This window comes from Doryrhamphus excisus, chromosome 1 (assembly GCF_030265055.1).
Source record: "Doryrhamphus excisus isolate RoL2022-K1 chromosome 1, RoL_Dexc_1.0, whole genome shotgun sequence".
Classification (NCBI taxonomy): domain Eukaryota; kingdom Metazoa; phylum Chordata; class Actinopteri; order Syngnathiformes; family Syngnathidae; genus Doryrhamphus; species Doryrhamphus excisus.
This window is the reverse complement of record NC_080466.1, coordinates 2,818,162-2,844,906: the sequence shown is the minus strand read 5'-3', so window position 1 is coordinate 2,844,906 and position 26,745 is coordinate 2,818,162. Positions and strand designations below refer to the sequence as shown.

At 40.4% G+C, this 26,745-nt stretch overlaps 2 protein-coding genes across 8 annotated transcripts; both read left to right on the top strand.

Moving 5' to 3' along the window:
* Positions 1–16: 16 nt before the first annotated feature.
* On the top strand, positions 17–16,456 carry LOC131140475 (choline transporter-like protein 2). 6 transcript variants are annotated; one of them, XM_058090971.1, is made up of 23 exons: positions 330–437; positions 812–985; positions 2,361–2,409; positions 2,475–2,548; positions 2,979–3,057; positions 3,817–3,901; positions 3,978–4,079; positions 5,015–5,072; positions 5,156–5,264; positions 6,479–6,562; positions 6,684–6,796; positions 7,082–7,210; positions 7,274–7,373; positions 9,347–9,439; positions 10,385–10,463; positions 10,543–10,790; positions 10,871–10,965; positions 12,110–12,213; positions 12,292–12,365; positions 13,290–13,360; positions 13,446–13,534; positions 14,645–14,729; positions 14,840–16,456. In XM_058090971.1, exons 2-23 carry the CDS (start codon positions 949–951, stop codon positions 15,070–15,072), a joined length of 2,190 nt encoding a protein of 729 aa, XP_057946954.1. In that variant the 5' UTR covers positions 330–437; positions 812–948; the 3' UTR covers positions 15,073–16,456. The 6 variants fall into 6 exon arrangements, 5 of the variants coding, with proteins under 5 accessions (XP_057946941.1, XP_057946954.1, XP_057946946.1 ...); XM_058090958.1 differs by lacking the exon at positions 330–437 and adding an exon at positions 17–64 and having other exon boundaries at positions 7,082–7,373; XM_058090963.1 differs by having other exon boundaries at positions 3,021–3,057; positions 7,082–7,373.
* Positions 16,457–18,206: 1,750 nt separating this feature from the next.
* odad3 (outer dynein arm docking complex subunit 3) lies at positions 18,207–25,890 on the top strand. Of its 2 annotated transcripts, XM_058077170.1 has the most exons (13): positions 18,207–18,489; positions 18,592–18,713; positions 18,792–18,869; positions 19,596–19,769; positions 20,708–20,809; positions 22,042–22,167; positions 22,290–22,406; positions 22,497–22,646; positions 22,722–22,882; positions 23,901–24,057; positions 24,147–24,293; positions 24,562–24,649; positions 24,715–25,890. In XM_058077170.1, the coding sequence occupies exons 1-13, from the start codon at positions 18,414–18,416 to the stop codon at positions 24,828–24,830; spliced, it is 1,614 nt and encodes a 537-aa protein (XP_057933153.1). In that variant the 5' UTR covers positions 18,207–18,413; the 3' UTR covers positions 24,831–25,890. The 2 variants fall into 2 exon arrangements, with proteins under 2 accessions (XP_057933153.1, XP_057933163.1); XM_058077180.1 differs by lacking the exons at positions 18,207–18,489; positions 18,592–18,713; positions 18,792–18,869 and adding an exon at positions 18,959–19,075 and having other exon boundaries at positions 24,715–25,889.
* Positions 25,891–26,745: the final 855 nt, after the last annotated feature.

The window sequence follows — 26,745 nt, the reverse complement described above, 5'->3', positions numbered from 1 at the left end:
CTATAATCCGTTCATGGGATCTCATACGGAGACCTTAACAACTGCTTTTAGTGTAAAAAAAAGGGTAATATGTCAACATTGAATCACTCATCTAATACAGCAAACATGTCTCTCATGTTATTTTCACAGCAAAAATAACAATATGAACATCTTAATCATATTTTATTTACATCATTAACAGCAATCCGAGTGTTTTAGCCTAATTAAATAGACAAATGTATGTCAGATATCGTGTGTATATTTATATATATTTATATATTCCATGATGACGGCTTCCCTTGAGCCAACGTCAGTGGACGCTGACGTATTCCGTATGAAAGCAACAGTCAGAGACAATGACATCAGTTTAACAATACGTTTATTACGCTGGTTGTAGTTTGCGTTTGTGTTTAGAACCACTGCAGCGTACTGACAAGCGTTTTTTGGAGCTGAATTATGTAAGTAAAACAACTGAGACACAGAAATATATTTTACTTCTGTACCTTATTTTTTATTGAGACAAATGCAACTATTGCGTGGATTGTCCAACCTGGCAACCAACCAAACACTTTGCAGTCAGATGTGAAATAATACAAAAACGATTTTTTTTTGTAAAGCAAAGTGGATTTAGGAAAACATTGGGTATGTTAGTATTAACATCACAATAACTAGTTATTTTAAACCAAAAGGCGTTTAAGGAATTGCACCTGTTTTTACTTTTACGATATTTACGTTGAACACGTTCAATTGACGCCACGAGCGACTAATTTACGTATTCATGATTGGCTGTATGTGCTGTCACTCATTAAGACTCAATTTTTTTTCCCTCCAGTCTGCCTCAGTTTGGTTTGTGATGTTCCCTCCCTCACTGTTTTGGACCCGAAACCGCCGACCAGTGATATTGGTGTGCTTTTTCTACATTTTCATGGTTCTGTCCTATTTGAGCGTTGAGCCACAGCGAGCATAACAATGGAAGAGGAGGAAAAAAGACCCAAGTCTCAAGTCGGTAAGAAGCGATGCAGTGGATGGTTACAAAACAGGCGTTTGTTTTAAATTGGACCTGTCCACAGGGGAACGTTTTGGGGATTTTGTTGGAGTCAATAGCAGACCTCCAGGCGTACTTTTGAGTTACAATCATACATACAGCTTTGTCATCCATGAAAAGTCCATAGTCCAGTGGATCAAACCTACAGAACATCAATGTAATCAGGCAAACATTTTTCCCGCCAAAAACTGTTAGCTCTTTTAAATCATGTCTAAACTAGTAATGGTAATGCTAATGATTTTTATTTCATTTGAACATGCATCAGATTACAATTGAGTGCATCACATAATCAGTTCAGTTTCACATGTCCAAAAGGAGTAGGAAGAAGCAAAGCTTATTAAACCCAACCCCTCCATCTGGTACTTTTACAATCAGTAACTGTTACATTTGTTCACTTCCTGCTTTCTATAATACAGTTTAAGTTTTTTTTTTTTTTAATAATGCATATACATAATAATAATGATATGACCATACAATGACATAATGGGTACTATAGTAAGCGTCAATATAGTGATATATATAGTACATCATGACTGGTTCAAGACTCTTCATCCATGTATTTAGCAAACATCAACTGCTTGTATTGTTTGTACATTAGCACATATTGTACCTGTACATTAGCAAAATGCTGGTATCCACAACATTTTTTTTTATTTCTAGTGTTCTCCCACGAATAGGAAGCTTTCTTGCAGGCGCCTCCTGTGGTTGTGGTGGAGCCACCCCTTGCCAGCGGGCACCAGTTTGATGACACCCACTCCAAAATAATCCCTAACTGCACACTTAGCAGCCTCTACTGACCAAAACAAATAGTGCACATTTATAAAACTATGGGGTAGCCTATTATTTTTAGATCATTGCCTTGATTCTCGTATATGTTGTCAGTAATAATCCATAACACATACATACAGCACTGGGACAAAGTACATACATTTTAACACTGTCACATACATCCTGTAGTACAGAATACAGTAAAATATACACAGACCCTTTTTAATACTGTGCTTGACAAAAATTAAATAAAAATCTGAAAACAAAATAAACAATAACTGTATTTTCACCCCATTAGGGCTCTTTTGTAGGTACTTTGGGTCATCAACACGGTGCCTGCGGGCACCAGCTAGCCCTCCCCAAGACCACATGAGGCGCCTGCAAGCCTGCTTTTCATTCAGTTAGTCAATAATGTGAAAACACTAGAAAGAAACGGTGGATACCATCATTTAGTGAAGTTTCTGATAAAACTATAAGCTATGAATGAGCAGGCGCATTTTACGTGAGATCAACAGTTTAAATTTGAATAAGAAGAGACAATAATGAGCCTCTTGTTTTTTTTTCTTAGGAGAAGGCAGACACTTTGACCCAAACTTCAAAGGGCCCATTCAAGACAGGTACTATCTCGATTTCAATTGGTTTGAAAAGAATACCATAAATAATGTAATGTTTTTCTCCTCAGGGGGTGTACTGATATTCTATGCTGTCTTCTTTTCATCGTGGCCTTGGCTGGCTACTTGGCTGTGGGGATCGTCGGTAAGAAAATTGAGGCATCAGTGTTTTGTGATATGTATGCAAAAACCCTTATGCGCCAACGTCGCAAAATTGTGACAGGCAACATTGCTGATGATAACAAGCAGAAATTTACCAATTGTTTGTGACCCAGTTTTCAATCATTTTAATTATAACAGGCAGTATAGCGATTGGTCTAATTCCTAACACCTGATTTGAAAATTTGATTTGTTCCAGCCAATTAAATCAATAAAATTGTGTTTATTATTACTAATGTCAGGAAAAAATATATAGCTCTTGTGGGTCGTATTATATTTAGGTGTAACTTTTGGGCAGTAATACACAAAACATTTTTTGTGATCCATAATGTGTTGTACTGTGCTGGAATGAACACGCAAATGATTTCACGCTTATGATGTGTATATGCCATATTCTGAAATCTCTTCCCCTACAGCCTGGTCTCACGGTAATCCCCGAAAAATGCTCTATCCCACAGACAGTGATGGGAACCTTTGTGGGCAAGGTTCCATGGTGTGAGTATTTGAACACAAAAAAAAAATACAGTACTCTTTTCACAAGAGTTAACATTTTTATTTTAGGCTACGGTTTTGGTATGTTTTTTCCCCAAATTTTTAGTATACTTTTTTAAATGAAGCATGAAATGAAATAGCAATCTACTGGAAGGCAAGTCTCCAAGAAATAGAATTCTGAAATGCAAAAATACAACAACAAACTGAAAAATTGAAAGCTGTGGTGGCATGTTGATCTGTATGTCAAAGATGCTAAAAAACAATTCACGTCAATGTACGTCAATATATTGTGTTAGTTTGAATTTTGCAACTAAACTCTTACTGCGTTTTTTTTTTTCAAAAACATAAATAAATGATGCTGTTTTGTTGTTGAATATGGCCTATTAGTAAGAAATAAGCATATTCACAATCAGTGTGTTCAGAAACAGGAGGCCGGGCACTTAACGCATCAATACAAATCAATAAACATTGAAGCATAATTATCAATGTTTCAATTAAATCTTGCGATGCAACAATTTAATTCAACTCAATGGTGTTACAAGCCCAATTATATATATAACTACATTGCCACTTGAAGTAACAAACCACTATAAAAAAACAGGAAAAAGTAACAAAAAAGGTTATTTGGCTGTTTAAAAATAATAAATTTGGGTATTAAATGGGATCACGGTCAATGTGAGACGATCCACTGTGGAAGAATTCTCCAAAAGATTCATGAAAGTTCTTTGTAGATAATAATGATGTATTGCACTTGTCTTACAGGAATAAACCATTCCTCTTTTACTTCAATATCTTGAAGTGTATCGGTCCACAGGTGCTCGTTGAGTTCCAGTGTCCCACCACACAGGTCAGCTCCAAGACGGGTTTACATTTCTATTGCTACAGTGGTTTTATAACAATCGCCGTTTGTGTCTTATCAATAGATATGTGTGGAAAAATGTCCTGAGGACTCTATGCACCGGGCAGACGCTCTGAGGTCCAATCACATGAGTTACAGGAAGTTCTGCAAGGAAGTGGAAGGAGAGGTGAGTTCATGCACTGAAAAGCAATAAAGGCGTCAGCTCAAAACGCTAAAAAGTGCTAAATCATATTGATCTGCTGTCATCCTCAAGGGAGCATTTCTGTATTATATGTAGGGATTGTGGCTGCACGTCAGCTAAGTGGTTAGCGCCTAGGCCACACACCTAGGAGACCCGAGTTTGATTCCACCCTCGCAAACCATCTCTGTGTGGAGTTTGTATGTTCTCCCCGCACATTCTAAAAACATGCTAGGCTAATTGGCGACTCCAAATTGTCCATAGGTATGAATGTGAGTGTGAATGGTTGTTTGTCTATATGTGCCCTGTGATTGGCTGGCCACCAGTCCAGGGTGTACCCCGCCTCTCGCCCGAAGACAGCTGGAATAGGCTCCAGCATACCCCCCAACCCTTGTGAGGAAAAAGCGGTAGAAAATGAAGGAATGAATGAATGTAGGGATTGTGGCTGCACGTCAGCCAAGTGGTTAGCGCGCAGGCCACACAGCTCGGAGACCCGAGTTTGATTCCACCCTCGCAAACCATCTCTGTGTGGAGTTTGTATGTTCTCCCCGTGCATGCGTGGGTTTTTTCTGGGGACTCCGGTTTCCTCCCACATTCCAAAAAAACATGCTAGGCTAATTGGCGACTCCAAATTGTCCATAGGTATGAATGTGAGTGTGAATACTTGTTTGTTTATATGTGCCCTGTGATTGGCTGGCGACCAGTCCAGGATGTACCCCGCCTTTCGCCCGAAGACAGCTGGGATAGGCTCCAGCATACCCCCCAACCCTCGTGAGGATAAGTGGTAGAAAATTAATGAATGAATGAATGAATGTAGGGATTGCTATGACAGCATTTTCCGGCATTTACATTTTTCTGAAGGAATTGCAGACTCTCAGACAATAATCCCCATTAAAATGACACATTTTAATCCTGTCACTCAGGACACCAGTGGACTCCCTGCCGAGTTATGCCCTCACTATATCATACCCATGGCACCCTGTGAGTAACAAGCTCGCCATAAATCAATACGGGTCAAGACAAGTCATGCCACTTTCTAAGCTGTTATTCTTCTCCTTTTGCAGTCACACGTCGCTGCCTTCCAGACCTGTCACCAAACAAAAGAAGCGAAGCGATGAACAATATATTAGGTTCTAATTTCGCCCCACCAGAGGATTTTCTCGACGCGTCACAGTGAGTTCTTTTCACTGTGCTAATATGTTAATGTTGTTCCCCATGTGAGAGCTGAACCTACCTATGTTATTACCTATGTTGCAATCACAAAAGTATGAGTAAAAGTATTGTTATTCAGCTCTTTTCTAACATTTATCCTGTTATGGGTGAGCCTGGGCCTATCCCAGCTACACCCTGAAGTGGTCGCCAGTCAGGGGTGGACTTGGGACAAAAATTCCAACTCCGACTCGCCCCCACTGATGTACATACAGGTAGAAAATACAGGTAGAAATGATTACAAAGTGTGAAAATAGCTGATGTTCATGCTTCAAAACACGTAGTTGCAAGGTCTTGTCCACATATGTTACAAAAAAAAAGAAAATAAATATAAGAAATAATATACGTAGTACCCAGCTCATGGGTACTAGAGCTTGTTTTCTTGGTCACTGTTTTTTTTGTCTGCTGTCAGAATCAAGAGTTGGTATGAAGTGTATAAAGGTTTTTTTTATTATTGGCTTATGCCAGGGGTGGGCAAACGTTTTGACTCGCGGGCCGCATTGATATAACAAAATTTCCGGGGGGGGGCAGACTATATATTTTACACGTAACAGTCCACCTGGTATTATTGTATCTGTAAAATTGTCATGCAATCTGCTATTATTATTTATTATTTTATATTTATATTTAAATATTTTAAAAATAATAAAATATTATAATAATTAAAATAAAATTAAAATAATAATTATTATATTATTAGTATGTAAAATATGCAAATATAACAATATTATTATATGTAATTAATATAATAATTAGCATTAATATAAGAAATATAATAATCATAATAGTTATAATAATAATATAATAATTATTATTTTAATTTTTATTATTATTATTATGTGCTTGTGTCCCTTTTTTCAGGAGCACTTTGTAAACAACAGACCATGTCAAACAACGAAATTGATACAACCATCAAAAGGTTGGCTCAGGCCATGATGCCAGGTTGTATGTTGAGTTTAAATTAAATACTTTCGAAAGATTGGGCGGGCCGTATTCAAACACTTGGCGGGCCGGATGTGGCCCCCGGGCCGTAGTTTGCCCACCCCTGGCTTATGCCATTGTCATAAGTGATCACTTCAGGAATTCATTCTAGTGCTAACAAGTATTGTTGTGTCAGGTGACTATTATTTTAGAATGTCAAGTTGAGTTTGAATTGAATAGGGTTTTTTTTTTTGCAGACAATCCAACTTAGTTGTTCAAGCTAATTTTGTGGCCATGAGAATCTTTGAGGACTTCGCTCAGTCGTGGCACTGGATAATGGTGTAAGAACACATCACATTAACTCTGGTCCTTTGTTCAAAACTATTTAAAAATGCATTTGTGAATGACGTTTTGTACCGTAACGCATATGACTTCCAAGTCTTTGGTGTCCGCCATTTTTAGGGCCCTTTTGATAGCCACGTTGATCAGCTTTATCTTCGTCATGCTGCTTCGCTTCCTGGCCGGCCTCATGGTCTGGATCATGATTGTCCTGGTGATTGCAGTTATTGCGTACGGTAAGTCTTTTTGCCTCGTTTTTTAAGATACAGCACATGCACTGAAGTTGCCATGGTTACAATTTGCATTTATGTAGCATGTAGCACAGGGAACTAGAGCCCAACCAATGTGGGATTTTGGGGGCAGATACCACTATTGGGGTCTAAAAAGGCCCATATATTGGTCGATAATCAGCATGGCACTAAAGTGTTGGGTTATATTGTTTCACAAAGCCACAGCTTACCATGGTGCAAAAAAAAAACAACCAGAAATGAAACACAACAAAATATGTAATATGTTCTTAGGTATCGTCCATTGTAGCGTGGAGTTCAACAATCTCAAAGGAGTGAAGGAAACGGGACAGACCTCCGACATGGGCCACGGGACCAACCCCGGAATCTATCTTGACATCAGAACTACCTGGCTCGCATTCAGTATGCTCCGATGTGCTTACAATCACCCACACTGTTTTAATTCCCCCATTCACTCTTTTGCAGTGATCACTCTCATCGTTGTGGAGGTCTTCATCATCATCCTTCTTATCTACCTCAGGATTAGAATCTTGGTCGCCATCGCCCTCATTAAAGAGGCCAGCAGGTCAGCGTAAAAAAAAAAAAAAAAATCACTCCATTGGCCTTTTTTTTTTATTTTTTTTAACTTTATTTTTATTTATTTTTATATTTTTCTAAACAAAACGTCAACAGCAATACAAACACACTAAAAAACAAAAAGGGGGGGCACTGGACATACACATCACACAATTTGGTTATCCCACATTCCCTGTCATGGTGCAATTTAAGTAGTTTCCTTGGTTTTGTCCGTGAACAGTGTCCATTTCACCCATTTTTCTCCACACATGTCTTCTTCAGTCCTCAATCTATGTGTTAACAGTTCCATGTCATGTATTGCGTTCATCACACAAAGCCAGTCCTGCAATTGCGGGGGTCTTGGGTTAAGCCATTTTTTGGTAATGGCTTTTTTTACATGCTACCAACATGATTTTATACAGATATCTATCTTTTCTTGACACAAGGTCTCCCACCAGGTGGCCCAGATACAATGTCTCACATGAAAAAACCAAACTGTAACCCAAAATCCTCTCCATGGTTTTACATACCCTCTTCCAAAAATTAATGATATTTGGGCAAAGCCAGAAGACATGTGAATGGTTGACATTGACTGTACCACACTGACGCCAACATGGCTGGGTAACCCTAACATATTTTTGTTTAATTTCTGGTGTAATGAAAAATCTAATTATATTCTTCCAGCAATGCTCCCTCTAGACCCGAGATGATGTAGTGGTGTTTTGAGTCATAATCATGCCCAACCATTCAGTTTCTGTAATGTTTGTTTTGAGCTCTTTTTCCCATTTTTCTTTAATATAATGAGTATTTGCCTTTCCCTCCATTAAATTTTTATATAGTGTGGATACTATCTTCGTAGTTTTGGATTTGTAGGAAGACATTGCCATTTGAATCAGCCCATGTCTTCTTCTGTTCATCCAGAATTTTATTTTCCTGTCATAATAATTTCTCATTTGTATGTACCTAAAATAATCGTTTTCGTCCAGGTCGAATAGTTGTTGTAGTTCTTGAAAGCTCCCATTGGCCTTTTTTGTTAAGTGAATATCCCTCTGACAGTGTCAATTAACATCACTACCTCCCTTTTTTACAGTTCTTCAAAAAATTAATAAATGATCACTAGGGCTAGGGTTTTGTCATTTTTTTTTTTTGTCATTTTTAGAGGGCTATAATAATGTTAAAATAGGATGCTGCGATTAGGTTTTTACACTGCCGATACTGATCATTTATGAGTGATACCACTTTAAAAGATTACAAATATTTTTTCATAGCTTATTTTAACCCAAACAAAGGGGATACGCTTGTTTTCCAGAACATTCACATTAAATGCTGGTATCCACATTTTGTACCTCACAATGCATTTCTTTTTTGCAAGTGCCTCATGGTTATTATGCCATTATGCCCGCGCACACCACGTTGGTGACCGCTGGGCAATATGATATGAAGGGGGAAGGATAACATTTAGACAAAAACACATTTGACTCATTTTTAAAATCACTGATGAAACTTAAAGGAGCAGAAGCCTTCACCCAGGCAGTCGACAAACCTGGTTTCCTCCATAAGTGCATAAGTCATCGTGCAGTATTGCACTTCAGCAACCATTGCATTATTTCCTTCATGGACAATATTATACACATGACAATTAGATTTAAGTGAGTAGTCAGTGTAATGCTTGGAAAGCAGTATAGATTTACCTTTCTCTGAAATGAACTCTGCCGATACTGTCCTAATAGCTGGAATGCAGTCCTGGACCGCAACTCTTGAATGCAGCAAGACACTTGTGGTATTGACAAAACGAACACTGACTACTATAAAGTATATCCAAGTTTCATTCCCTCAGTATTGACTGTTATAAAAATAGTTGCTGAAATATGTTGGGTCATCAACATAACAAACCGGGAAGGCAGTGGCACGCGCTCTGGATAATGCTAATAGTTTGGTTTGGACCCTGATTACTTTTTTTTCACCACTGATGTTCTTTGACAGAGCCGTTGGACAATTGACGTCAACATTACTCTTCCCCTTGCTGACCTTCACACTCTTGTCAGCGGTCATAGCTTACTGGGCAACCACTGCTGTGTATCCTTTCACGACTTAAGGTGACAATCAAGGATCATCCAGACAGAAGAACACTTTAAGGGGACAATTTTTTCAGATGTGCAAAAGTGTTGTTAAATTTTATTCTATTTAGTACTACAGTAAACCTCGGATATATCGGATTCAATTGTTCCCACTGGTTTTGTCCGATATAAGCGAAATCCGTTATATGCGTATACCGGAAAATGTCCGTTTTACGCATATATCGGATTTATATCCGGTATATGCGTAAATCGGATTTTATCCGTTATAAAAAGTTCCTTGACTGTTTCCAATGTACCTGGACACGCAGGCAACGCTGCAAATGACGTCGTATAGCGGCCTGTCACGATTCGGCGAATCGGAGCGCCACGATGCGGCCATCCGATATATGCGAGGGAAATTTAATGGAAATGCATTGGAACGGGACTGGAGATTTTGTCCGAAATAGGCGAAATCCGTTATAAAAAATCCGATATATGCAATGAATTTTTATTGGAAATACATTACAGAAAAATCGGTTCTTTTTTATCTGTCCGTTGTGAGCGAATTTCCGATATATCCGAGGTTTACTGTATTTCCATTCTATATTTCTGGCAATCCAAATATCTTAATTAACGCACGGAAGACTGCCAGTTTGATCTGGTTTTTAAAGTGTGCTAAAAACAAGACTCAAAAACACCAAGCAAGTTTGATAAATCATGTTGCGGGTATGAAAGCATCCAGCATTCTAATAATCTGCATGTTTTGCATATTGATGAAGGGGTTGCCAGTTCTATTTTGCTCAATTCTTGGTGCATCCAGTTAGACCAGCTTTGCTTTGTTCTACGTATTTTGAGACATACTCTTACTAAATCGCGCTCTATGAATGATAAAATTTTGTTGATTCTGTGACCTTATCAAATATATTCTCATCCTGTTGTTGACCACCTTGACAAATTGGATCAGTTTCTTGTCTACATCTAGTGAGCAGGTGTACAAATATTACTGCAACGAAACAAGCTCGTGGCAGACTTGTGACCCTAAGGTGATGAAGCCGCCCGCAGCCACATGTTTCCATGTTTTCTTGGATGAAATTGTTCACTTTTTTTATTTTTTTTTTACAGATTACTGTTACCGACCACAGCTGTTCAGCGTGTGCCTTCGCCTTCTATGGCGGAGAGACTACATTCCACAAATTTCTCTCAGTGTTCCAGTTTTACAACCTCTTCCTCTTCTTTTGGTGCGCCAACTTTGTGTTGGCCCTGGGGCAGGTCACCCTGGCCGGGGCCTTTTCCTCGTATTATTGGGCTTTCAACAAGCCTGACGATATTCCTGCCTACCCCATCATGTCCTCCTTGAGAATAGCCCTCAGGTTAGAAAAAGGATATATTGAATTGGTGGTTGGATAATAAATAATATACATGCATAATCACTTTTAATTGTCCTTGTCAGGTATCACATGGGCTCCATGGCGTTTGGTTCTTTGATCCTGGCTGTGGTCCAGTTCATCAGGTTTCTTCTGGAGTACATCGAGCAGAGGTTGCAAGGTAGTAGGATTTAACATCTCGACAAACTCAATCCACATGAATCATATTTACTTCTTTACACATTTGTATAAGTTTTCTGCAGTGTGATGCAAAGTAAGGCCTGAGGCCCATTAGCTGCCCGCAGCTTGATTTTTATTGTGCCGCATGTACACTAAAAGACAAAAGTTTGGATGGCCACAATCAGTCACATTCACTTAATGTCAGAATGGCGTGCCATCACAACTCCATCTTGAAAATGGCCTCATCATTCTGTGCTGTACGAAGCACTTGAACTTGTACAAGGAAGGCGGTCCTCCATTTGCAATTGATGGCCAACAACTTGTTTGACAACACAGTGCAAACAAGACAATGATACATCGAACAGGTCAAGGCAGCTTGATGGCGCTTCAGCTGAACCCCCAGGAAAAACTTTTTTTCCTCCAGTCTGATGAATCCAACCACTTTTCGCCCGCCTCTCCCGGGCCCCTCCAGCCGCACTTGACCCCCTCTTCTGTGTCCTCGGCATCCCGGAGACCAAATTCCAGCATTTATCCGGCAGCTTGGACCCACTGCAGAAATCAGTGCTTGCAATGCGTCCTCCTGCAGGGCTGAAGCACTCAATCGGCACAGTCCACGCAAGCTCTGGCGCTCATTGGACAGCCTGACTGGGGATGGATGCCGTACCCACCACGTGGTTGGCCGTATGCTGTGCACTCAATGGCTGCAGAGGGCCAACCGCAGCTTAAGTGTCTTCTGTACTAAAAGTGCTCCCAAATCCGTAATGAGGCAGTACTCACAATGAATTTTGCCCAGTTTTGCAAGTCAACAGCACGTACTTGAAAGTACAGCGGGTTGGAATAGGTTCTTTCGCCGCCGCTTGATGGATGATCACATCATGACTCTCAAACCACCACACCATGCCAAGTGCCTCCCTAAATGCCACACCAAAATACGACCGGTAGCTTGTCATTGACATAACGAGCACCCCTGATTTTAAACCATTAATTGGAGTTCTGACGTAAAGGAGCTGTCATGAGATTAGAGTTCAAAGTGTTTTTTTTAAAGTAGCGGCTTATACACTGGAAATTATGATATATTGACATTAAAATGTTGATTTGTATACCAACATATTCTAACCTCTGGTGTCACTGTCCCCTTGTCTTAGGTGCTGAAAACAGGTTTACTAAATTTCTACTCAAGTGCATGAAACTTTGCTTTTGGTGTCTGGAGAAATGCATCAGGTTCATAAACAGGAACGCATACATCATGGTGAGTGTGCAAAAGCAGAGAAAACTGAGCTGTGAGAGGTGTCAGTGTCACAAGGAGGTTCATAATATGTGTCTCCAGGTCGCCATCTATGGGAAGAATTTCTGTTCAGCCGCCAAAGACTCCTTCTTCCTTCTCATGAGAAACTTCATCAGGTTGGATTGTATTAGACATGTGTTTTTAGACAAATGAAGTACAGTAAACCTCGGATATATCGGATTCAATTGTTCCCACTGGTTTTGTCCGATATAAGTGAAATCCGTTATATGCGTATACCGGAAAATGTCCGTTTTACGCATATATCGGATTTATATCCGGTATATGCGTAAATCGGATTTTATCCGTTATAAAAAGGCACTTCCTTGACTATGTTTCCAATGTACCTGGACGCGCAGGCAACGCTGCAAACGCTGCAAATGACGTCGTATAGCGGCCTGTCACGATTCGGCGAATCGGAGCGCCACGATGCGGCCATCCGATATATGTGAGGGAAATATAATGGAAATGCATTGGAACGGGACTGGAGATTTTGTCCGAAATAGGCGAAATCCGTTATAAAAAATCCGATATATGCAATGAATTTTTATTGGAAATGCATTACAGAAAAATCGGTTCTTTTTTATCTGTCCGTTGTGAGCGAATTTCCGATATATCCAAGTCCGATATATCAGAGGTTTACTGTACATCTACACCATCGCAAAGATTCAGTAGAAGAGCTGTATCAACATTTCTACCTTTTACGAATATGATGCTCACTTGATTGACATCACATATGAAGCACAAACTGTACATAACATACATATTGCACTGCTCATATTGTACTGAGAAGACACTTTCCCATTCTGTTACTGCTTCTATGGTTAGCATCACACGTTTTTTTGCCATCACTGGTACTCTTCCGTGATAGAATCACATTAGACACACAAAAAAAACCTTTCATAATCCTTTAAATGGTGAGTGAGTATCATATAAAACGATGCACAATAATGCTTACACTAAAACAATATAAATGACATGTTCCCTTCACTTACACCCCCCCACTCCACTCCTTTTACTCCAATTTACTTGTTTCGACACAGGGTGGTTGTGTTGGGAGGAGTGACCGACTACCTTTTGTTTCTTGGAAAACTGCTCATTATTGGAATTGTGGGTGAGCAACAAGTAACTGTTGTATATTTCCACAAGTGGCACATTATAAACATACTGAAATTAAGTACTGTACTTTTTCCGCGCAGGCATCTGCTCGTTCTACTTCTTTACTGGAAAAATGAAATACGCAGAGTATGCAGCTCCTTCTCTCAACTACTACTGGGTGCCAATACTGGTGAGAAATTCATATTTTCAGACTTCTGCTATGGTTTTGACACTGGCTAAAATGTTTTGTTTTTTTGATGGTTCCAAATCAACTCAAAAATGTAAGCATATCCTATAAAACACAGCCTGAAGTGTATACTCACAAATATACCTCACAAAAAATGAGTAAATGTACCTCACAAAAGTGCAAATACTATGAACTCAAACAAACAAAATCTAAAGTAGTGGGCATACAGTTTTTAGTTCAGTGTAAATTTACCAAGTGTGTTAAACGGGAGGGTCATGGTCTGTGGCCGCATGTGTGCTGCTGGCACTGTGGAGCTATGGTTCACCGAGGGCTGTCATGACTATGTCATCGTGACATACTGAAGCAGAACAAGAGACACCACACCTCCAAGGCAACCACTGCGTTGCTAAAGCAGTTGAGGGTGAAGGTGATGGTAGTGGCCAAGCATACTTCAGACCTAAACCTTATTTAGCAGCTTTACGGGAGGTCCAGTGAACTCCCAAGCCCAAAGAAAGTTACGTTTAATTTCCGCAATACAAAAATTAATGTTAATGAACATTTTTTGTTAGAAGTTAGAACATACAAAGCAAGTTTATGACTTTGTAAATATAGGTTTTAACATCATTAGATCCCTGTGGACATGAAATAACACCCCAATAGTTACTCTCATGATCCTATTTTTTGTATCCATCACATTGCTCAGCCGGTCAGAGGAGTGAAATACTTCGTAGGTTGACCTTTACAAACAAGAGATACTAAATGTGAGAAAATGTCCTGGGAATGCCTGTCTGAGAAAAGTGTATGAAATGTATAACGATGGGTTTAATATAATTGGCTACTTTGCGGATTTCACTTATTGTGGGCTATTTTGTCCCCTGATAAACAAGGGAATGCTATATTTGTGTTCCTTCGTTGTGTACGTTTGTGAGGTACAGTACCATGTAGGCCTCTGACATCTTCTATCATTATCACAGGTTAGCATAAGTGGTGCATAAGTGGTGCAACATAAATAACATAAATGGAACTGTTGACATAAAGTCGCACACAAAGGAGACGAGTGTATTTGTGTTTTAACGTGTGTTTTAAGCTTTTAACGTGATTTTCTGTACCAAGACGGTCGTAGTTGGATCCTATCTCATCAGCACTGGCTTCTTCAGTGTGTATGCTATGTGTGTGGACACACTCTTCCTCTGCTTCTGTGAGTAATTGACATCAACCTGGTGATTAATCGTCTATATTCCTCCTCCTTCTAACATATCTACTAAAACTGAGTGGCTTTCTTCTTTTCAAACTCACCACACTCACAAGGCGAGGACATGGAAAGGAACGACGGCTCCGCTGAAAGGCCTTACTACATGTCGCCCGAGCTGCATGAAATCCTCTCCAAAACCAAAAGGCTGCCGAAACGTACAGAACCTGCCGCCAAACCAGACGACGTGGTGGTGGAGCTGGAGGAGGGAAGTAATGTTCAACATCAACCAGACGGAATGATTCAACTGAGGCAGCAGCCTGCGCTCAACCAGATGAACCTGGCCCTTTAGGGGGAAACCAAGGAGCGAGTCGTTAGTGAAGGAGAGAAAGAGGTGTAGGGGTGGGTAGTTGCATTAGAGCAGGAGGAGAGCATGATGGAGGAGTTTTGAGAAGATAAAGTAAACGGGGGAATGCAAAGGAAATAGTGTCTTAAATAGGGCTGCACAATATTTTTTTGCTTCAACAATATCCATTATATAAATTTATATAATTTATAATTTTTTTCCATTTAGTCTAGGTATTTTGTAAAAAAAAATCAGATTTTTTTTTCTTAACCAAATAGTACAAACAATGACTCCAAGGGGTTTACGAGCCGTGTCCAATGTCCAAGTCACAGCACTTTCGGTTTGAATAAGATTTGATGCATTACTTTTTTTGTTGCTAAACAATACAAAATCCCACTCCCACTCGTTTGTATACGAGTGAATTCGCACATGTCAGAGGCAGGTGGAAAAGAGCGCTTGATTTGCTCATAACCTAATCTATAGCACCTTTTTTTTTTTTAAATGGAGCTATTTTTTTTTAGCAGATTAATTGCATGATGTCATCATTTTGCAATATCACCATCAATGATTGTTGTCTACTGGTGTCATTTACATTTAACAGAGATTTTTTTTTTAACCCCACTTTACGCAAAAACGCTCCACACGGTTGATATACTTTATGAATCGTGGATTTTTCATGTATTTTTTATCATTGTATTGCCACCGATTTGCCTTAGTATATTTGACACAGCCATTGTGACCTTTTGGACTCCACTTAGCCCACCTACCTTGCTGCACCCACACAAAAATGTATATATATATTACTGTATAATGATGTATAAAAATTGCTGGCTTTCTAAAAAAAAATGATACATGTATCCTGTACAATTTACCTGCGCTGTTATCAGATGTAAATGATGACCTACTTAGGGTGAATGACATGTTTTTGGAAATCACTGCTATGTATAGCGAATGGAATACGAACACGAGTGATGAATTTTGTGTAAATATCTTTTTTTTTAAGTATGCACAGCTAGCAGAAAGCTGCATCAGATATAGTTGTCCCTCACAAATGAGCGCCGTTTCGTGATAGACATGGCCTATTGATGAAAATATTGATATATGTTGTATTCTGTTCATGGGACTTGGCCTATTGATGAAAATATATGTAATATTCTGTTTATGAGACACTATCGTGGCGAAGTCTAAAGGTGACTATAGGCGTGTTATTTCATGTCTACAGGGCAAAGTTAACCAGTAACTGAAAATATAGCATTTATTGTTAGTGTTGAATGCTATTATCGCAGAAGCAGTCTGGTCTTGAACAAAGTAACCGCTATCAATGAGGGACAACTGTACATGTTAAAAGCTGTACAGAGTTCATTGTTGATAATTTAAATAAATGCATGTTTTAAAAGGCATGAATATGTATTTTTGTATCGAAAAAATACTGAATTGACAACCATTTTCTGAATTGCACCCCCAGTGTGCATAGCCTTGCTGAACCAGCCTAAATTTGACTTTCAATAATTAAATCATTAAGCCACAGGATCAGGAAGATGTGGATACTCCGGTTTCCTCCCACATTCCAAAAACATGCTAGGCTAATTGGCGACTCCAAATTGTCCATAGTTATGAATGTGAGTGTGAATGGTTGTTTGTCTATATGTGCCCTGTGATTGGCTGGCCACCAGTCCAGGGTGTACCTGGCATCTCAGCTGAAGTCAGCTGGGAACTTAATGAAGATAAGCGGCATAGAAGATGGATAGAACCTTTCTAAATCAGTCAGTGGAACTGTCACAGAACCTGCTAAGGAACAATGAACTACATCCGCAGACCAATGGACGCCACACGGGAGGCCCTGTCCATTCATTTTCAATGGAACCTGAGCGATCGTGCGTTATGAGTCACCCACGCTGGCTTGCGACGCAACAATGTTCACCTTTTCATCACTGTCCCCCAGACGAGGACCAATAAGTGGGGTATAAAAAAGCCACATGGGTGCTCATTGCTCTGGTAAATTCACATTCCTTTCCACAGACATGTAAGTTAATCTTCAAGTCAAGCATTTTCCTACTCCGAACTACTTTGATATTCCCAAAATTCCCTCCACATCTGACAGCCAATTAAAACCGTGGGAGACTCATACAAAACACCTCCTGTGTTCATAGTTTGCTACATGTTGGCGATGAGTTACGCCGAGTGGGGTGCCCATCATCGTGTATTGCATACTTGAGATACTCAAATGCACCAGATTGTTAATAGTTAATGTACACACTGCATACAGCCATGTACAGTACCATTTACTTTTGGGGCTGCCAGAGGTTAAACTATTTACATCTTGGGTGTCATGGGGTGCAAGTTGCCGTCTGGTTTGGTAGTTTTGACTGATGGCGTTTCCGGTATGAATTGGTAGTGACCATGGATTTAACTTGCCTTGTACACAAACTACACTCCCAACCTGACTGCTTTATGGGCCCCCTAGTGTACACCAAAATATCAGAAATGTATCAATAATAACTTTGTGAACACATTTGTGAAAGTAAACAGATGAGATAATTCCCACCTTCAAAAAACAACTCAAAACCCACCTCTTTAAATCTGTTTTTAATGTCTAACCTTCTATATCTGATTGCTGTGCCCCGCCCCGCTTTTTTAACTGTGTACTAACCAATGAATGTTGTATTTTGGTGTGTCTTTTATTCTGTTTACTTGTTCTATTCAACTTCATTCTTTTGTAAAGTGTCTTTGAGTATCTTGAAAAGCGCTATACAAATAAAATGTATTATTATTATTATTATTATTATTATTATTATTATTATTGGAGTTTTACCCCACTGTAGTGAGTGATGGCCGTAAAGGATAGCTAGCTTAGCAGTTAGCTATTCATTTCATTTTATTTTGGCACTTCCTGTGAAAACTGAAGTTTATTTTGAAAGAATACCGGGAAATTATATTAGAACGATTTTATTTAATTCACATAATTGACGGGAGATTAAGAAAGAATGAAACACTGTAACCCTTACATAACATAGCCTGGTTGAAATTGCCATGAGTTTGTGTTCATGTTTGCTTTGGAACTTCCGTTATATTTATGGGACAATTGTTTTTGTGTAGGCAAATACTAGCTAAAACAGTTACAGAAATAACAGAAATAATTCATTTTCTGTTTTAACGGTGATTGTATTTTCTTTGTGCAGCGTGCAACAATGTATACGTCATTACAAAGTATTGTCATCAGAAAAAAACACCATCAAGGGACTGAGCTTCGCCGTGAGTTGACTCGTTGCTAGGCAACGTGCCTCCAATTCCAAAGCTTGCTTTGACGGCGGTCAATTTTTGCTCAATGGGAAGTTCAAACGAAAAATATGTTGTTTGAATCGGATACCAAACCTTCCATATATGACCAAATAGCGGATCTGCAGCGGAAACTTCAACTGTTGGGTAAGTTTGCTCCGATTGATCAATCGATCGATTCCATCCATACACATCTTAAAAGTTTCACTGATGTAAAAAAATTGTTCATGAACCAAATGTGCCTCTAAGAAAGTGATAGGAGCGCCTACTATGAGAGCTCTCATTCCGCCCTTGAGAAGAACCGCCAGGCCATCTTGCAGCTGAGGGAGGAGAACAGGGAGCTACAGAAAAGAGTGACAGATGCCGAGGCCGTAAGGACAATTAAATCAACCCACTATACCTTTTTAAACCTTGGAACCGAAGCCCAATCCACTCTGGTTCTCTTTTAGGGTGAACAACAATTGGTCCAGGCAGCCTTACATGGCCGCGGTGCTGAGAAGGACACTGGCTCCCAAATGTCAGGGAAGGTTGTATACCCTTCATTCCTGCATTGGCTTAGCTACTGTATGCAGCTACAATTTTTATTTCAAGTTGACATGTATGCAAACGTAACTCAGAATTACTACGCTGGTCGGGTACCTGAATGTGTCACGGCAGCCATTTAGCTTCGGGAGTCGTTGTATTCACACTGACTTTAGGTTGATGCTATATATATTTGTGTGCGTCTATAAACGTGAGTAAGTCTTATTCACACTTGTTTTTAATGTTAGCCGGAGTTTGATCCATATTATTGTGTTGTATAGTTTAATGTGCCTTCACATCCAACTACCAAGCTGGTTGCTAACTGCTTGGCTAGTTAGCATCGCCACTAGACGTGTGTTGCTGTTTAATTGTGCTCATGTTGCTAACTAATGTGCACTGTTGTAGGCTTTGTGCCCCTGTATATACTGTAATGACCTTTAGAGGTGTTATATGATACGTGTTTTTAAATATTTATATTTTTAAATGTGTTGCCATGGAGAGAGATGTTCCGGGTTTGGGGACGGAAAAGGGGTGACGGACAGGAAGTGACGGAGAAAAAGGCATGTGTGAGTTAGTTGTGGCGTGGGTTATATCCGCGATAGTAGCCCTTGTAGGAATTGTTTCTTCTTGGACATTAATAAAAAAAACCTGTTGTTCCGCCTATCTTGTCTAGTGTTTGGCTAAGCGCAGAGTGTTACATTACTTATTGTGAAACCTGGTCGTGTTTTCAGGACGCCCTAGCCAAACTTGAGCATCGGGTGGCGTCCAAGATGAAGCGTCTCAATGCCCTCAGGCACACAACTCAGACCCAGCAGCGCCGCCTGGATGACCTGAAGAGAGAGTGCCTCAGAATGGAAGCAGTGGGCTCCAATCTTGCAATGACTGAAAAGGAGGAAGTTACAATGGTAATGAAACTATACGGCGTCCTATACGTACAACCAGTGCCAGGTGACGTGTCTGCACTGTGCGCCTGTCAGCCAATTGACCATTATGCAGGCTGCGCTTCGCCTGCGCCCCGAATAGACCAGGTCGGACTGGTGATTTTTCTCCGCACCTTTACCGAGCTGTTTTGTCACGAAATTGTCACTGCGCCAAAATGAAAATGTGGACTCCTGCACTCGTGCGCCGCCACGCTCATCTCGGCGCAGTCTAGTCTACCAAATTGGCTGCACACAGTGGTGCACTGGACCAAATTCCCACTGTGTTGGCTGCGCCACACTCCGACATCTTGCGCTGCGCCACGAATTTAGAGCGCTGCATGTTCTCCCCGTGCATGCGTGGGTTTTCTCCGGGTACTCCGGTTTCCTCCCACATTCCAAAAACATGTTAGGTTAATTGGCGACTCCAAATTGTCCATAGGTATGAATGTGAGTGTGAATGGTTGTTTGTCTATATGTGAATGTAGGTGGGATAGGTGACTCTAATGAGGATGAGTGGCATAGAAAATACTGCAGGTGGATGGATAACCCTGTTCTGGTGATCACTTCTCACATTCTAGCGACATCAAGTGGCCAATGTAGAATACTACATTCACAAGTAGAATGCACCTTATGCCTTGTATTTGTATTTTACTTATTTTGGTTTAGTGTTTGTTGAATGCCATTTTTATGCTTGGGAAAAAAAAGCATAAAATTACATTCATACTGTTGGATTGAATTTGGCTCATTTGAGAATATATTACCAAATGAGCATCACATGACTCAACTTATATTGATCAACGAATATGACAATTCTTATCATTATGATGCCTTTCAAATCTGATAAAAATATGCAAAATCCAATTTTGCTGTCAACAATATCTGACTGTGTGTGTACATGTGCATGCACTTGTGTGTATTTGCAGAAGTTGAGGTCGCTACAGAACTGTCTGGAGAAGAACCAGCTCAAATGCAAGGAGGCCGCGAACATCATGACCAACTATCTGAAGCTTAAGCGTCACTTGCAGGTTAGTGGTGGTGAACCTCAAGCTCTACTCTTCATCCTGCCAGCACATTGTATGAATGCGAATGAATGAATGAATGGTGGAGAGGCCGTAGACACAAATTGGCAGCCACGTTTCAGTCAGTCTACCCCAGGGCAGCTGTGGATACAGATGTAGATTACCTCCACCAGTGTGTGATTGAGGTGTGAATGAGTCGTGGGCTTGCTTCACTGTGAAGCACTGTGGGTACCTTGAAAAGCACTATATAAAATCCAATCCATCATTATTAGTAGGCGAGAGCCCAATGTTCATGTTGACTGTTGTAGGCAATAAAAATACACAGAAACATTACCAAGAGCCCAATACCAACGTCTCTTCCTTTACAGCAAAATGACATTTCCCAGTTGAACATTTCCATGTTAGGTTAATGGGGCTCCACGGCAACCAAGTGGTTAGCGCGGAGGCGTTTGTAGTTTTTCCCGTGCATGCGTGGGTTTTCTCTGGATACTCCGGTTTCCTCCCACATTCCAAAAACATGCTAGGTTAATTGGTGACTCCAAATTGTCCATAGGTATGAATGTGAGTGTGAATGGTTGTTTGTCTATATGTGCCCTGTGATTGGCTGGCGACCAGTCTCGCCCGAAGACGGCGAGGATAAGCGGTAGAAAATGAATGAATGAAAGTACAAATACACACAATCAGTCCCAGAAAAGTGATGACCAATTTGCTGTAATGTTGATGTTATGGTACCCTGTACATTCAATGATAGCTAAACTTGTGATAGCCACATCTCCACTGTTAGCGGATAATACACATAACTAGTTGGGGTGTCATACTTTTGAGCCAATACCAATCAATATTGCAACATTGAATATTGTCATCGGGAGAAAAAATACATACTTATTTAGTAGTATGGAATATTGGAAAAAAGCATGATCAAGTGATATTTCTCACACAGAACAATAATCAGCGACCTGTTTACTTCTTTAAGCATCAAGTTTTTTTTTATCCACAATGCAGTAGCGGCTAGGCACATAATAGCAAGGATGGAGGTCCTGTGGTAATGAAAAGCATATTTTTGTAGTTTATTTTTAATGGTAGCCCATAACCAACCACCAAACAGAGACCATTTATCCATGTTTTAAAAACCACGATAGTGAGGGAGCAATGTTTGAATTGTGATGTCGCGAGGGACGACCTCGTCATTCTTTTTATGTGTTTATAATCACCTCTGCATCTCACCCATCATTTGACAGGAGGAGAGCTTGACTTTCCAAGGTCAGATAGACGGTCTGGAAGCAGAAATTCTGAAGTACAAGAAGGAACTTCAGGAAGTGCAGGAAATGAACAGCAAAGCCCAGCTCTCGAAAGAAACCGCTATTGTAAATTGTCTCATTTTACATTATTACCAATTACATCAGATAAAATAACCATAACACCACGTTCATGTACTAGTTCCTCTGACTATTTTATGTCCTGCTTTTGTTGTTGCTCATCTTCCCAGACTGAGTTACAGCAGCAGGAGGAACTCTTCTACAAGGAGCACCGAGAAAAAGATTTACTTTTAGCCATCTATCGAAAAAGGGTGCAGGAGATCAAGGCCCGGGCTGAAAAGTTAGATGTGAGTCCCCTCAAAAACAACATATAAATATCACTTTATTATCGAGGATCTTAAGTTTGGAGTGCTCACCTAGATCATTCTGACCTCAAGGCCCAGAGGAAAACAGTACAACAGGATGAGCTAAACAGCGAGGCAGAGTGCTACGCTGCCAGAATGGCTGCTGAAATGGACAGGAACATCAACGCCTTTGAGGAGACCCTACAAAGGATGAAAGAAGCTACTGGTTATACGAATACAGAGGTAAAAATATGGGAAAAACTGAATATATGCTTTTGTTTGAATTTTGTACAACCATGTTTGTGTGTGTTTGCATAGGAGGTCATGGGTCGTTACATCGCCCAGAAGGAGACTCACAAACATCTGCAGCAGCTCAAAGCAGAGAATGAAAATGTTCTCCTGCAGCTGAAGGAGCAGAAGGAGTGCCTGAAGCAGCAGTTTGAGGACATGAAGTATTCGGGAGAGACACAACTGTCCAGGTCAGTTAGGCAACAAACAGGAAATACTAGCACTATACAGTAAACCTCGGATATATCGGACTCGGATATATCGGAAATTCGCTCACAACGGACAGATAAAAAAGAACCAATTTTTCTGTAATGCATTTCCAATAAAAATTCATTGCATATATCGGATTTTTTATAACGGATTTCGCCTATTTCGGACAAAATCTCCAGTCCCGTTCCAATGCATTTCCATTAAATTTCCCTCGCATATATCGGATGGCCGCATCGTGGCGCTCCAATTCACCGAATCGTGACAGGCCGCTATACGACGTCATTTGCAGCGTTTGCAGCGTTTGCAGCGTTGCCTGCGCGTCCAGGTACATTGGAAACATAGTCAAGGAAGTGCCTTTTTATAACGGATAAAATCCGATTTACGCATATACCGGATATAAATCCGATATATGCGTAAAACGGACATTTTCCGGTAACGGATTTCGCTTATATCGGACAAAACCAGTGGGAACGTTCATTCATTCATTCATTTTCTACCGCTTTTTCCTCACGAGGGTCGCGGGGGGTGCTGGAGCCTATCCCAGCTGTCTTCGGGCGTAAGGCGGGGTACACCCTGGACTGGTCGCCAGCCAATCACAGGGCACACATAGACAAACAACCATTCACACTCACATTCATACCTATGGACAATTTGGAGTCACCAATTAACCTAGCATGTTTTTGGAATGTGGGAGGAAACCGGAGTACCCGGAGAAAACCCACGCATGCACGGGGGGAACATGCAAACTCCACACAGAGATGCCCGAGGGTGGAATTGAACCCTGGTCTCCTAGCTGTGAGGTCTGTGCGCTAACCCCTAGACCACCGTGCCGCCCCCAGTGGGAACAATTGAATCCGATATATCCAAGGTTTATTGTACTAGCATATTTCTAGTTTGCAGTGGCGCATGATTGCACTGCATCATACTGAAGGATTGTTGGAATATTTTGGTTACATAATGTAACACTTCTGAAGTGTAATTCCTTTTCACCATTTGTAGTGAACAGAGGTTGCTGGAGGAGTGCGAACAGGGTCTGCTGGCTAAACAGCAGGCCTGCGAAGCAGCCAAGGAACGTCTGGCTTCTCTGGTTAAAACCTTAGGCACCATCCAAGCTGGAGTGGAATACCTAGCAGACAAACTCGGTCACATCTCCCTGGTAAATAAAAAAAAACTTGCTTTGAAACTCTGCGTGCCTTAAAAATGAATATATAAACATTTCTATGGCGCCTTTTCCTATCCTTGAAGAATCAGGCACCGTCAGATGTGTCTCCAAACTCAGAAGAGTTTGTGGTGGAGCTGCTGAGCCAGTGTCAGCGAAAGCTGCAGTTACTGCAAGATAAGCTTCACGGAAAAGACCTCAATGAGATTGCGAAGGACATGGAGGAAGAGGAGGTGAGACAAAACACTTGGTACAGAATCGTGTGCAGGTTTGCGGAGATCATAATACACTGGAAGTCGTTAAAGATGTCCCATCCTCCTCCGATGCACAATTATAAAGTCACCTTTAACCATAACATGCATATTTTTGGGATGTGCAGGAAGCTGGAGATGGTAGAAACAGTTTAGTTAAGTTCCCCATATTCAGTGACAGGACAAAGCCAAAACATTGAGAGAAATATACAACCATGTCTTCACTCATTTCTTCTTGTCTTTGAACTAGTTTTATTTCATGATTGAGAAACAACTGCCGGCTTACAACAAACGAGTCACCGCGTCTGAGGACCAAGAGATGGACCTCCAAAATATGGGTGAGTTATAAACACACACACACACACACATACCATTATTTCTAACTGGGAATGTTGGTTTTCAGAGGACGAGAGCGAAGAGGATGACGGTGTGCTCTCTCGAGAGGCACTGAAGCGCCGCTCGCAATTTATTATTGACTCCATGTCCAATAAGAAGTCCTGGAAGATGAAAAAGAAGTGATGAGATCCTGAGAGCCCGGTGATAAACAAATGGCTGGTGAGATTAGAAGACAATAAATGATCTTTTCCTGTTCAGGCATCATTTAACACGGCTCTTCAAGGAACCAAACAATCCAAAATATAGCTACACTAGTAGGTAGGTAGGTAGGTAGGTAGACAATTGCAAAGGTATACACAGGTTATCTAGATCACTAGGGAGAGTTCTAGAACAATGTAAAAAGGAATTCCATACCCGACTGAGGTAGTCAACCAAACAGACAAGTTTTTACAGTGAACAAAACCCTCATTGACTCGCCCACTGAGTCGCTGGTTCACTTGGATGCTTGGATTTGTGCATATGTACTTTACAGGGCTCCAGACTCAAACGTTTGTTTTTTTTTCCTATAAACACAGTGGCTCCTAACACAAAATTTACTTTTGCAAAGTAAATCTTCACATTTCCTCCCATTTTCACTGCATTACTGATAAAACAATTGAGCAATAAATGGCAACTGTCTTCTCTCTAACCATCCTGTGTCTGTCCTTAGCTTATAGCTTAGCTTATAATAATTAGCTTATAATATCATTACACATTTTTTAAAAACCCGGTTGGACCATTGACTGTGTGGAAAAAGGCTATTAGCAACTCCTGTCTTTTGCATCGCAGTCCCTGTATGCACACGCTATAATGCTACACAGACCACATAAACAAAATAATAAACACAGGACACTGATACATTTTTACTTCCAGCTTGGCGCCTCTGACTCTTTTTCTTGGCCAGCTTTTTTGACAGCAGCACCACCAGCTGGAGAGTAGTCAAATGCATTAGTTCTGTCTATGCGGCTGTTGAATGATTGACAGCTAAGATTGTTTATTACATATCCAAATGCAACACAAGGGGATGGGTTTTACAAGTATTCAGTATCAAGTATCAGAAGTAGAGAAGGTGGATGTGCAGGTGTTTCATATACAAATAAAAGGTAAGATGACAATATTTGTGTTATCCTGTTATCCTTGTTTGAGCAAATCTTCTAAAAAAATGTCAGTTTCTCACCAGCCATTCGACATGTTTTTTTGCAATAAATGTGTTTGCATATGATGTCACTTAAGTCGATTCACTTCCCGTAAGTATATTTACGGCTTATGGAATACGTTTTTGTAAGCAATTAGTTATTTGTGTGGCCTATTGCAGCGTTTTGCAACGTTTTTTAAAACGTTTTTTTAACGTCGAAAAAATCTTGCGGCACACCACTAACCAGTAACCAATAAGTCAATTGGAGGAACGAAACAATCGGCTTCGTTTTAATAACAAAAATGATTTTGGATAATTTCTCACCGCACACCTGACGAAATCACTGGCCTATTACAACAAACGAATTGTATAAAGATAATAATCCATTTCTGAATATTTCACTGATTTCATTCATATATTTCATTTGGTGAAACTTAGACTTCAGTATCAATAGAATGGGAGTTTATCGACCAATCAAAATAAGGGATGTCTCACAACACGCCCCCTCACTTCCTGGTGCTGGGTGAGGAACGAATGGGAGTTTATCGACCAATCAAAATAAGGGAATGTATCACGACACGCCCCCTCACTTCCTGGTGTTGGCTGAGGAACGAATGGGAGTTTATCGACCAATCAAAATAAGGGATGTCTCACAACACGCCCCCTCACTTCCTGGTGCTGGGTGAGGAACGAATGGGAGTTTATCGACCAATCAAAATAAGGGATGTCTCACGACACGCCCCCTCACTTCCTGGTGCTGGCTGAAGAACAAATGGGCGTTTATCGACCAATCAAAATAAGGGATGTCTCACGACACGCCCCCTCACTTCCTGGTGCTGGGGATGAGCGATTCTGAAAATGTTGATATCAATCTGATACCAAGTAATTACAGGCGAAGCAATACTGATACTGTTTTATCCAATA

Coding starts and splice junctions, on each gene's coding strand:
- odad3 (XM_058077170.1), top strand. CDS start 18,414: ATGTTGTTTGAATCGGATACCAAACCTTCCATATATGACCAAATAGCG. Junction 22,407..22,496: donor CCCGGGCTGAAAAGTTAGAT/GTGAGTCCCCTC, acceptor TCTGACCTCAAG/GCCCAGAGGAAAACAGTACA. Junction 22,883..23,900: donor GGAGAGACACAACTGTCCAG/GTCAGTTAGGCA, acceptor CACCATTTGTAG/TGAACAGAGGTTGCTGGAGG.
- LOC131140475 (XM_058090958.1), top strand. CDS start 949: ATGGAAGAGGAGGAAAAAAGACCCAAGTCTCAAGTCG. Junction 986..2,360: donor AAGACCCAAGTCTCAAGTCG/GTAAGAAGCGAT, acceptor TTTTTTTCTTAG/GAGAAGGCAGACACTTTGAC. Junction 13,361..13,445: donor GCTCATTATTGGAATTGTGG/GTGAGCAACAAG, acceptor TTTTCCGCGCAG/GCATCTGCTCGTTCTACTTC.